This window comes from Eublepharis macularius, chromosome 2 (assembly GCF_028583425.1).
Source record: "Eublepharis macularius isolate TG4126 chromosome 2, MPM_Emac_v1.0, whole genome shotgun sequence".
Lineage (NCBI taxonomy): Eukaryota > Metazoa > Chordata > Lepidosauria > Squamata > Eublepharidae > Eublepharis > Eublepharis macularius.
In genome coordinates, this window is record NC_072791.1 from 164,328,676 (window position 1) to 164,340,478 (window position 11,803).

The 11,803-nt window shown below is 42.2% G+C and overlaps 1 protein-coding gene across 2 annotated transcripts; it reads left to right on the top strand.

The window, feature by feature from the left end:
- Positions 1-1,764: 1,764 nt before the first annotated feature.
- On the top strand, positions 1,765-9,971 carry TSN (translin). Of its 2 annotated transcripts, none has more exons than XM_054969872.1 (7): positions 1,765-1,875; positions 3,427-3,589; positions 5,461-5,554; positions 6,048-6,144; positions 6,789-6,904; positions 7,563-7,642; positions 8,431-9,971. In XM_054969872.1, the coding sequence occupies exons 2-7, from the start codon at positions 3,524-3,526 to the stop codon at positions 8,665-8,667; spliced, it is 690 nt and encodes a 229-aa protein (XP_054825847.1). In that variant the 5' UTR covers positions 1,765-1,875; positions 3,427-3,523; the 3' UTR covers positions 8,668-9,971. The 2 variants fall into 2 exon arrangements, with proteins under 2 accessions (XP_054825847.1, XP_054825848.1); XM_054969873.1 differs by having other exon boundaries at positions 1,776-1,853.
- The last annotated feature ends 1,832 nt before the right edge of the window (positions 9,972-11,803 follow it).

Sequence of the window (11,803 nt, forward strand, 5' to 3'; positions counted from 1 at the left end):
CATAGCTGTCTCTGCTGCCGGGTCTTGAAAGGGGGAGAGAGGGAGCTGAGAGAACCTCCTCTCACGCACACAAGCTGCTTTTCCACACACACCCAATTGCTGTCAAAACAACAAAAGTTTTTCCATAGAACTCCTTTTCTCTCTCTCTCCATCATTGTTATTCCCCAAAAACTTACATACAAGCCCCTGTGAAACACACACAGTTGGCTTTTCCATAAAACAGTTTTTTGTTTTTCTCTACACCTATTCAAAATCATAAGCACACGGTGAAACACAGGTTTCCCAAGTCAAAAAGCCCACTGCCCCTCAACACACTGCCTTCTGCACCAACCACTGGGGGTGGGGGGTGGTCATGGTGCATGAATAGAGGGTGCATACAGTACCCCTTAGGACCTATAGGGAGCTTGGGTGCTAGATCTGGTCCCAGCTTTCTACCGTAGCACCCACAAACTAAAAACCCATTTCTATGGGTCTGGGGGAGCAAAATGAGGGGTCACATGAACCAGCCAGGCTCTTCTAGGGAGCAGGGGGGCTGGTCTGCCCCCCAATTTTCTACCCTAGCACCCCATAAACTCAAAACTCTTTCCTCTTGGTCCACAGGGGCAGGCGGGGCTCGTAGAGGGGTCACAGGGAGCTGCTAGGCCCTCCCGGTCACGTGGGGTACTGCTTCCGGGGTCTAGAGGTGGGACTTCTGCCCCAGAAAGGGGCGGGGCACCTGTCACTTTTTTGTTATGACATGAGGTACCCCCCTTATTCTTCTCATAGTTGTTACAAAGGTGGAGAATGTGCATCCTAATCTTTGATTCTGGCAGGTCTGCTGTAGCCTAATTCTGTAAACTCATGGGGGTTGGCTCTATTGGAAACCATTTTCCCAGGATAGGAGGATGGAGGCCACATCAGGCTCGGTAATGCGAGCCACCGGCAGCACTCCCTGGATGGAGTCATTGTAGAGAAGAGGGAAAGGTGCCAACGTTGCAATTCTGTTCTCCGGGTGGATGGGCAGGAGAGCCACAATCATGCTAGGCATTGGGCGCTTGCCTGCTCAGGTGGCAGCTTGAGTGGAAGGATTGGGATCAGCCCGGCACCAGCAGCGCAGCCCGGCATGTAGCACTCACAGAAATTACGCAAGTGGAGGTCCACACGCGCACACTTTCAGGAACCGGCACTCAGTTATAGTCTTCCTCCACCCATGAAGTCTTCAGGGGAAAGAGGGGGAGGTGCCGGCGTGGCATTCTAGGGGCAGAGTGTGTGACAGTTGGACAGTGAAGAAAGCTGACAGGAAGAAAATTGATTCATTTGAAATGTGGAGCTGGAGGAGAGTTTTGCGGATATCATGGAGGGCCAAAAAGACAAATAACTGCGTACTAGATCAAATTAAGCCTGAATTCTTCCTAGAAGCTAAAATGACAAAACTGAGGCTATCGTACTTTGGTCACATCATGAGAAGATAAGATTCTCTGCAAGGCAGTTGGAAAAGATGAAGACCAAAAATAAGATGGTTCGACTCAATAAAAGCAGCCACGTCCTCCAGTTTGTAGGATCTGAGCAAGTCTGTTAATGATAGAACGTTTTGGAGGTTTCTCATTCATAGGATCGCCACAAGTCGGAGGCGACTTGACGGCACATAAACACACACAAAAGACGCATGATTAGATGGAGATTGAGAGCACTTATGTGCGCCACCTAGTGTCCAAGAAGGAGAAAAAGCATTCTTCCCCCAAACAATTTAATCATCTCCACGCATGCTCGGAAACCCAGGTGAACTCTGGGATGCATCTCCCGTGCTCTGGCGGAATAGTGGCTGAACTCGTGGAGGACCGAACGCGCGAATCAAGAGTTGTGTGGCTGCGGCGGTGAGTGGCGGGACAAACACGGGTGAGCATAGACCCAGGCTGCAGCTCCTGTACTGAGTAACGTTTAGGGAAACCCTGATATGAGCTTCCGTGAGACAAAGCCTAGTTCTTCAGTGCCTGGCGTCTACATTATTGCCAGTCCAGAAAACGGAGCCCTTATTACTAAGTTCTTATTGCTAATGTCACTATTTTAAATGTAGACTTCTTCTTTTTTTAAAAAGACAGAAACAAAATAACAGATTCCATTCAGGCAGCACAAAAGGTAACCTGTGCCGGCAAAATAAAAGGCCCCCTCCAACCCTCCGTGACTGTGAGCCTCAGAGCTCATAAAATTGTAAGGAGGAGATCTGTGGTTTGTTTTGTTGAACTCAAATTCGAGCTAAGCGGGGTGTGTGGGGGTGCCAACCGGTAAGGGGAGAAAAAAATACGCATCTGAACCGGGCCAGCCTGTTCTTTTGCCGTTAGCAGCAGTTTGATTTGAGAAATTCGTAAGAGGCCTTTCAGAGTGCTCTGATAGAGGCGCTGAGGGGGAAGCAAAACCCAATTCTTGAAGGTATACACTTACAGCACTAAAAAAAGAATTCCTTCACCGTCCATAACCATAGGAAAAGCATCACGGGGAGGGGATATATATGTGCAAACTTGTTAGGAATCTCTTGTGTTAGATGTGTCCTTTAAAAATCTTATCCTTTCATTTTGTTAACACTTCTTACCGTTGTAGGCTGATGAAGTCAAATTCCAAAAGGCTAGGTGCATCACAGCAAAACCAAAACTCTGGTTCAAGAAACCTAAAAATAAAAAAGGCAGCCAAGGAGCCATTCTGTGCATTCAATGGTCCTTTGATCTGTGCAGTCTACAAAGACCTACAAAAACGAACAAAAATTGATGCTAGAATAACAGCAATTAACCCCCCCCCTTTTTTTGCTGCAATCACGGCTGTTTTAGTAGAGCTTGGTCTTTGTTGCAGCTCCCCCTGTTGGCCAGGGGTGCTATTTTCATAACAGCTGCCCTTTGTTATGGTAGAAACTGTTTTCCTCCAAGAGGCAGAAAGGGGATTAGTCACACAGCAGCTAAATTTCCGGTAAAAAGGGAATGCTTCCGTAACCAATTCTAAGGTTTTCTATCCCTGACAATACTGATGCCTTCCTCTCTAGTACAGGCTTTAACTAATTTAGCAAAATTAGCAAATGGTCTCTGTATGTTTTCTGATTAGATTGGAATCCTACATAATTACATTTCACACCACAATTAGGAATTTCCAGTATTTCATGGCCTCTTGATTCTGCTGTTTTTATACATAGCATTATTGCAAAATAACAACTCGCTGAACAGATGGGAATAAAATGATATTCCTTGTTTACTTTTACAGGCACAGGTGCTCTCTGGAACCATCAGTCATTACTCTCTGTGGCACACAGTAGTGTCACTCTAGGTTTCTTCATCTCTCTTGCATTTCCTTTAGTGTTGAAAGAACTAAAAGGGAAAACAAACTGTAGTTCAGATTCTAAACCGGACATGCCGCTCAGAACGAAAACAGTTACGTAGTGCTTGTCTCTATGGTTCTCTTTTCCAGGTGGTAATTTCCTGGGGTGGAGCCACAACAGCAGCAAGGGTCCATTTCTTCAGGGCGAGCAGAGTTGTGGTTCTCTGGTGGGCTGCTCTTTGCGATCATGTCTGTCAGCGAGATGTTTATCAACTTGCAGGGGGTGCTGACAGTTGACCAGGATATACGTGAGGTAAGAACGGGAAGTCTGGGAGGGGAGTGAAAAAGCACTGCCCCGTCTATGGGGAGGGCTTCCCCCTTTCTCACTCCATTGCAGGTCCTGGGTGTTGGAGCCATCTTCATAGACCTTTAGCTGAACCCTGCTTCTGGTTATCTATGAAACGTCTTTGTTTTACTGCTAGGGTACTTTGCATAGCCAAGAGGGTAAGGGCTGGGGGGGGGGGGATTAGGAAAGGTGTTCCTGTGGAAATTTCCCCTTTTAAGCAACTAAACTAAAGTTAGTTTCAGGTAGCTGTGTTAGTCTGTAGTAGAAGACCAAGATTCGGGTTCAGTATCACCTTAAAGACCAACTGGATTTCCAGAGTATGAGCTTCCGATAGTCATAGCGCCCTTCAGTCAGATAGGAGGAATGAAAAATGGAACGGGTCCTTATAATCCAGGTAGAGGATGGGAAGGGTATTACAAATTATAGTGTCAGGAAACTAGCTTCAGTATTAGCTGTATGAACTTAGCTTGATAGAGCATGGATGCGAAGTGCAGAAAATTAGCATCGGTAATGCAAGAAAAATCTTATGTCCCAATTCAATCCTGGGGGATCCATTGTTCCAAATTTGCAAATAAACTCAGTTTCAGCAATCCCACATTGTAATTTTTCTTCAGCGTTTTTCTGCTTGAGAACTAACAATACCTGCCACAAACAATGCCCTGAAAATCTAGTCGGTCTTTAAGGTGCTAGCGGACCTGAATCTTGCTCTGAAATTAAAGGTAGGTAATTCTAGATGGATAGCTATGCTAGCAATAGCAATATAAAACACGAGTCCAGGGGTGCCTTTAAAAACTTAACAAAATTTATTCCAGTATGGGTTTTTGTGGCTCAGAACTGCGCAGACTGTTGGATATCGCACTGTTGTTATGCAGAATAAGTCACTCACAACTGTATTCTGTTTTCCACACAGGAAAATCCAGTTGTGAATGGCTGTTGTAGTGTAACTATGCTATAATATCCAATGATGCATGAATGCCTTTAGTCTCTAAGGTGCCTGTATAATTAAAGGCAGAGGAAGCTGATCCTCCTCTGCTTTTGGTTATCTGCTTTTCGCCTTTCCCCTGAAACCCACCCCCCCCCCAACAGGTTGGATTAAAATATTTCTATTTATCTCTTTAGATATGGGCTTGAATCTGGCTCTTTCAGGGTCAGTCCATGTACTGGGCAGAGACAAGCCTGGTTGTGCAGCTGAGTACCAGGGAGCTGCAGCTAATCACAGCTATCTGTAGGATGTATACTAAGCTTTATGATGTTTACTATATATTAGGTGTATGTTTGAAGCGTAGGCATGTATGAAATGGCCGTTTAATTCAAGTCTAATACATGACTCCCTTGCAGATATTACTGCTTTGTTGGCCTTCATGATGCTAAAGAAGCGGTAATTTTTATTGGAATAGTAATAATTACTTCCAGAAGCATTCTGTGCAATCCCAGACACAGTGGTATTGTGTTGTACTGTTGCCTTGTGTATTTATTTTGTTTTCTACACAGCCTTTCTGCCACTGCATTCATGGTGGTTATGTTTAAAAATAACAGCCTGTGGTACACACAACATAAAAGGAAGGGATGGGGCAGAAAGGGAAAATGATGGTGAGCAAGCAGAGGTACCAGCTCTTAAGGTAATTTATATAATGGTTACACAGTGTCCAGGATGAATGGCCACTGCAGGAGGCAGTTTGGGCAGTGGAGGAACTAAACGGGCATTGATCCCAATTAGACTGATGAAGGGTTAGGGGTTAATGCTGCCAAGTGAAATAGTTTCGGGCGAAAATGATGTAAACATGTGGTTGGGATTTTTTATCATGTTATGTTCTGAGTGTGTTTATTGCTGTTTACAGGACATCAGGAAAGTTGTTCAGACTCTGGAACAGACAGCTCGGGAAATTCTGACTGTGCTACAGGGAGTCCACCAAGGTTCTGGATTCCAGGACAGTAAGTCAAGATCTGCTTGCTTCTTGCCTTCAGCATATATTCGCATTGCTGAGAGAGTGAGAGGCATGCTATATTAATATGAGACTGATAAAATGTGAGGATGAATTTCCCCGAGGAATGTGAAATACACACTGTTAAGAACATAGGCTTTTGTTCTTGTAAATGGAAGATGTAGATTAATAAATCAGGCTGGTGGTGTCTTCCATGGTTGGGTATTCAGCTGGCAAAAAATACTTGATTACTTTATCAGTTGAATATGCAGAACCTTAAAGTTAATAAAAAGTTTATTTTAAAAAAAAAGAGTATGCAGAACTGTTGCATGAAGTGGCCTCCTGGCCATGAAAGCTGAAGCCATAATACATTTGATCTTTCATTTAAAAGTTTTTGCAGATGGTTTTAATGTCTGAAGTATGTAACATAAACCTAGAACCTGGCTTTCCTCCTTCTTGGCTGAGAATGCTATGAATGCTGATAGCTTGTTTTCTAATTTTAGTACCAAAGAAGTGTCAGAAGGCTCGTGAACACTTTGGTACAGTAAGAACACAGCTGGCCTCTCTGAAAATCAAATTTCCTGCAGATCAGTATTACAGGTTAGTAAGCTGCCTTCTCTTCCCAGGAAATTGATGTAGTATTCAGAGACAGTCAACCATTGAATACCTGTCCTAGGAGACTCCATTAGGGGAAGGCCTTGGCCTTTATTTCCTGCTTGTTGGCCCTTCAAGGTGACCCATTGGCTGCTGTGTGAAGCAGAAAACTACTAGATGGGCTGCTGGTCTGATCCACCAGGAATCTTATGTTCTTAATGGGCATGTGCTGAACTGATTTAATCCACATCCAAGCAATTCAGGTAAAGGGATCTGGGGGAGCAGAAGCATTTTGGTGCTTAGTCATCTTTGTCAGGTTAGAGATCCTGTGTGGTATAGCAGTTCATGTGCTGGATTCCTGTGTCTGAGCAGACCTGACAAATGTCCACTCCTCCTTTAATGTCACTGGGCGACCTTGAACCAGGCACTGCTTCTCACTATAACATACTTCACAGCGGCGTTATGAAGATAAAATGGGATTATTTCCCCATATCTGCCAAGCTCCTTAAGAAGAGGTAGGGGATGATGATTAACGTGCAGCTTGGTATACATTCAGATGTAACTCTCTTGTGTGTTAAACCTACTTTCTTTATCCTGCTTTCTAGAAGAGGTTGTCACAACAAGCTTAAATATCTGAATTTTCCATACAGATTTCATGAACATTGGAGGTTTGTGCTACAGCGCTTGGTATTCTTGGCAGCATTTGTTGTCTACTTGGAGACAGAAACATTAGTGACTCGGGAAGCTGTTACAGAAATACTTGGAAGTAAGTAATTGGTTTCCAACTAAAGTAGGATAAATGTCTTTTCTTTAGAGATTTAGCAAATCTTTTGACATGACTTGAAATTAAAATGCAGAGAGACTCTTACTGCACATTTTGACTTAATTCTTTTGTCTTGAAAAGTAGTAAACTTGGTATCAATATACTCAATGCATTGGAATTGAAAGTTGGCAAAATTGTAAAATGGTTTATAAAAAAAGTGGACTGTCCAGAGCAAGAATACGTATTAGTAATGATAATCTCAAGTGTAATTTATCTGTTCAAACGTACAGTACTACCCTATGAGGTAGAATTCAATCCATCTAGCCAAACAATGTCTGGTCATAATGGAGGCAAGACTACCAGGGCGTCAGCAGCCTTTTAGCCTGGTTGCTGGAACTGGAGGTGCTGAGGGAACCTTTAAACGGGAGGTGCTGTAGATTAAACTGGAAGCCTTTTACAAGCAGAGTGTGTGCTCTGCCACTCTTGGTGTATCTCCTTTAATTCAGCACTCAGTTGAGTAAACTGAGGAGACTTGATTAAATGAAGGGGAAGGCCTGATCAGTAGCATCCTGCATCTTCAAAATCTTTCTAAGTCTATTGAGAAAATTGTTTGCTTGATTTGCTGTTGGTGTGAATTCAGATTAGTTCTTTTCCTTTGCAGTTGAAGCTGAACGAGAAAGAGGTTTCCACCTGGACATTGAGGATTACCTCTCTGGAGTGCTGACTCTTGCTAGTGAGCTAGTAAGTGGAGAGTAATGAAAAGCTGAGTAGCTGCCATATGCACGTTTACCAGCATGGTAATGGCAAACTAATGGCAGGTCTTTGCTCATGTGCTGCCCTTGAGCAAAGCTGGAGGTTATAATGCTCACTTTCGCTGAAGCTGCTAATTGACCTTAACCAAAGGTAGGCCTTCTGCTAGTAGTCCTGGTGGCATATTAGTCTACTAACATAACTTACCCTCTCCATGCTCCTCATCTGCCAAGGTGAGGCCGTGGGTGACTAGAGGCAGGGCTTTGGTAGTGGTGGTCTGTGGAATGCCCTTCCCCACAAGGTTTGCCTTGTGCCTTCTGTACTCTCTTTTAGATGCCAGGCAAAAACATTCGTCTTTACCCCAGATTTTTCATTAGTGGTTGATCTTTTACATCGTTTTTTCAATCTGTTCTAATCTTTTTATGAGAGTTTTGAAATTTTAAATGTTTTGTGCTGTGCTTATGCTCTGGCAGTTTTTTTAATGCTGTGATAATAGTTTAACATTTTTACTTAATCTGTTGTGTTTTTATCATGTTTTACTTGTAAGCTACCAAGGCAACATGAAAATGTACTAAATAAAACAAATAAAAATAAAAGGCTCTTAGAATTGAGGTTTCATGAGATGTACTCATCAGGTTTATGCTGGAAGCACAAAAAGTTTCTCTGTAAGGGACAAAACAATCACTTCTTACTCAGAGATGAATCTTATTCTGGGCTCTGGTTGGCTTCAGTTCTGATTTGCTTCTCTACCTTACTTGCCCAATGTTGTGTTTTGATAGTCTAGGCTAGCAGTCAACAGTGTCACCGCTGGAGATTACTCTCGCCCCCTTCGCATCTCTGCATTCATCAATGAGCTGGATTCTGGCTTCCGCCTCCTGAACCTGAAAAATGACTCCTTGAGGAAGCGCTATGATGGCCTCAAGTATGATGTTAAGAAGATTGAGGAGGTGGTTTACGACTTGTCAATCAGAGGACTCAACAAGGAGGCAACAGATGGTGCTGGTGGGGAGAAATAAATAAGGGCACATTGAAATGAATTAATGATTACCTCAGTTTTGCTGCCAATGAAGGAGCTTTGAGCTCTACAGCAGTAGCCTAGAGGAACCACAACCACAAAACCCACTGTTTTTGCCTACTCAGTGTTCAGTATGTCCAAATGAAGGCACTCAGCTCTTCTGTGAACAGCAGTCTAGCAGCTGCATTTGCAACACAAGTTACCATGCTGCAAACAAACTTTGTTTTTGAAGTGCAGCAGTAACTGTCTATTAGCCCTGCACAACTAGGAATGGGAGTTGTTTATTGTTGGGCCACAGTATGTTTTTAATCTTTCCTTCTCTGGTTGTGCTGAGCTTCATCTGAAGTTTCGTACAATGTATACAGTTTCATACAATTTAGTGTGAACAAAGATGGGGGTACTTGGCTGCAGCTAGTATATCAGTATCTTGATGATATGATTGGGAAAGTTCATTTCAACTCAAGCTAGTAGTTGTGTATTCCTGTATTAAAGCAAAAAAAGATAATCTGTTCAATAGCCATATCACTGGGAATTTGTTTTCAAAGAAACATTGTTTTACTGTACTCTGATACCTTTTATATACTTAAGAACTTGATTTGCTTAGCTAGCAGAGAGTTATTCCTTGAATCTTTAACTCTATAGCTTATAGGCATGGCATTAAACATACAGCAGACATTTAAGGAAAGCAAATACTAAAACGTCTTTTGCATGTGTTGGCTTTAAGTGCACACTTGTGGAGGCTTGTAGGCACATGCCAAAGTTGGGTATTTGTTAAAGGTATTTGTGATCCTTTGGATTCTAGGTTACTTGTTTCATTTTTCCATCATTTTGTATTGCGTCGTTTTGTAAGACCCTAAGTAGCAGTAAAGAAAGTTACTTGACTAAATTGTTGCCCTTCTTTTGATCCCAAAAACACTTACTGGAGGCAAGTTCTTTGATTTCACTGTGTACATCGCAGCTTTAGTGGTATAGTGTCTTAAGTTGTGGATACAAAGCAAACTGACCTGTCACTTGTATGTGTTATCTCTTCCATGTCAATGCTCAGTGCCCACCTTTCAAATCAAACACATTTCTTCAGTGTACAGTATCACATTTCATGTTGTATGCTTTGTTGGATTTCTACCCTAAAAGTTTTCCTTTAATAAAGGTTACTTCCAAAGAATATCTTCATACTTTACAAATTAGTGGCTGTAAGTAACTTTGTAAAACTTTTACCTTGTTTTGGTTATGTATTTTTTTTATGTTCACTGGGAAGAAAATACTTTCATGGTTAATGTGGGTAAATAAAGAAAACCCTGTTCTTTAGCAGTGTACGTGCTTATGTAATTCTGCCACATTTCCTACAAGAGAACTCCCAGGGGTGTTGTCAAATTGCCTTGAGAGTGCAGGAGTTGCCATAATTGCAGGGTCTCCTAGTAAGGCAAAACTTGCACCTCCTCTTCTTTCTCCTGGTGTGTATGTTGAGGGAGGGAGCACCAAATTAGTTTGGATTTTATGAGATTTAAAGAAGTGGTCTAGCATGCTGGAATGCAGTAATGTGTGGTATATGTTGATACACATTGGTATGTTCTAGTTTTTAAACATTTTACCATTAGTTAAATGAGAAGTAGTTGTCAATTTCCTGCATTGTGCAGGGAGTTGGACTAGATGACCCTGGAGGTCCCTTCCAACCCTATGAGTCTTATGATTAGAATTTCATAGCCTTATTACTGAAAGGGCAGAGATGGGATCTGAATATTTGTGCCCAGCATAAATGTAGGGTGGTTGATGGAGACAGGTCTGTACATGAGGGCCACCTCCAAGTTAAATTTTATTTAGGGAATTACATGTTGCAAAACCCACATGTTTAATAATGATTATATAAATAATCCACTGATTAAAAAATTACAAATTATCTGTGGGGGAAGGTGAAATGAGTTCCTCTGGGAGTTGTCCAGAAAGAAAAGCCATATTCTCCATTTCCACACCATATGATGGAGTGGATGCCACCATGTGATAGCAGAAGAGAAGTTCTACTTAATGCAGTTTTGTTTGCACAAAACGCTGTAAGTGGTTTGTTGTCTGAACTACAGAGCCACTTACAGTAACCCAAGTACATCCAGAACAGCGGTACCTTCTTTTGCTTAATGGTGCCCTCCAAGGGTAATGCTGATTATAAAAAAAATTTCCAATGAGTGATGTACAAAAATCAAAAGGCAATTTGATTTAGTTGTTGCAGTACAACTTGGAGGTGCAATAGGTTGTAGAGAGGGCTGCTAAAATATATTTCTTGTATTGAGTCTTCAGCAAGCAGAAATGCAAGATGGAATACAAGGAAGTTGATTTAGCACAAGGGGTGTTTGCAATGACTGTGTTTCTGCTCATGCAAGAGCTCTTATGTAAGCAGGAATCTTCTGTGGGATGCCCCCAAAAGATTTTATGGTTATTCTGTGGCAGAATGTGCATGTTTTTCATTTTCAGAATTCACACACACTGAGCTTTAAAAGGCAAACAAACTATTTTTTCAGAATGGACCATATTAGCCAGGGACAAGAGACCAAGAAAAGAGTCAGCAGTCAAAGCTATGTATTAGGCAAGCAAAGTTTTGAGACACTAGGTTGAGTGTTGGAGGTAAAAGAATGAATAACTTGGGGGTAGGCTTAACTATAAAAGTGTCTCCATCCCCAAGATAGGAAATGCCAGTGGGGCAACTATATTACTTTGTCAGAGCAAAACCCAGTGGAGTCCCAATGGAGGACAGCTTTAAAGACTAAGAGATTTATTCTACCAAAACATATACTTCAATCTGTTAGTCTTTTGGTGTTGCAAGACTCATTTTTACTGAAGGTAATATCCCTAGTATAGTATGTAAAAGTCCATCTTTTATGTAGTGTTGGCTGATCCCCCATCTCTTGCATAAATATAGTCATATTCTTCCAGGCAATGTGCCCTTCTTTAATATGGTACAATTTAGTATGAGAGATCCCACTGCCGACACTGCACTCACAGTAGGCTTCACCAGATCTATATTGGGCCTTGCACTATTGTATGTCTCGCCTACCTTGGATGTGAATTGGAAATGCAACTCCACCTGCAGAAAACACATCAAAGACTAAGATCACTAGCTGTAAACTTGCTTTACATAATCCAGAATAAAT

Excerpts from the sequence above, each read along its gene's own strand:
- TSN (XM_054969872.1), top strand. The coding sequence starts at position 3,524 with ATGTCTGTCAGCGAGATGTTTATCAACTTGCAGGGGGTGCTGACAGTT. Across the intron at positions 3,590-5,460 it reads TTGACCAGGATATACGTGAG|GACATCAGGAAAGTTGTTCA; the intron begins GTAAGAACGGGA and ends TGCTGTTTACAG. Across the intron at positions 6,145-6,788 it reads CCTGCAGATCAGTATTACAG|ATTTCATGAACATTGGAGGT; the intron begins GTTAGTAAGCTG and ends TTTTCCATACAG.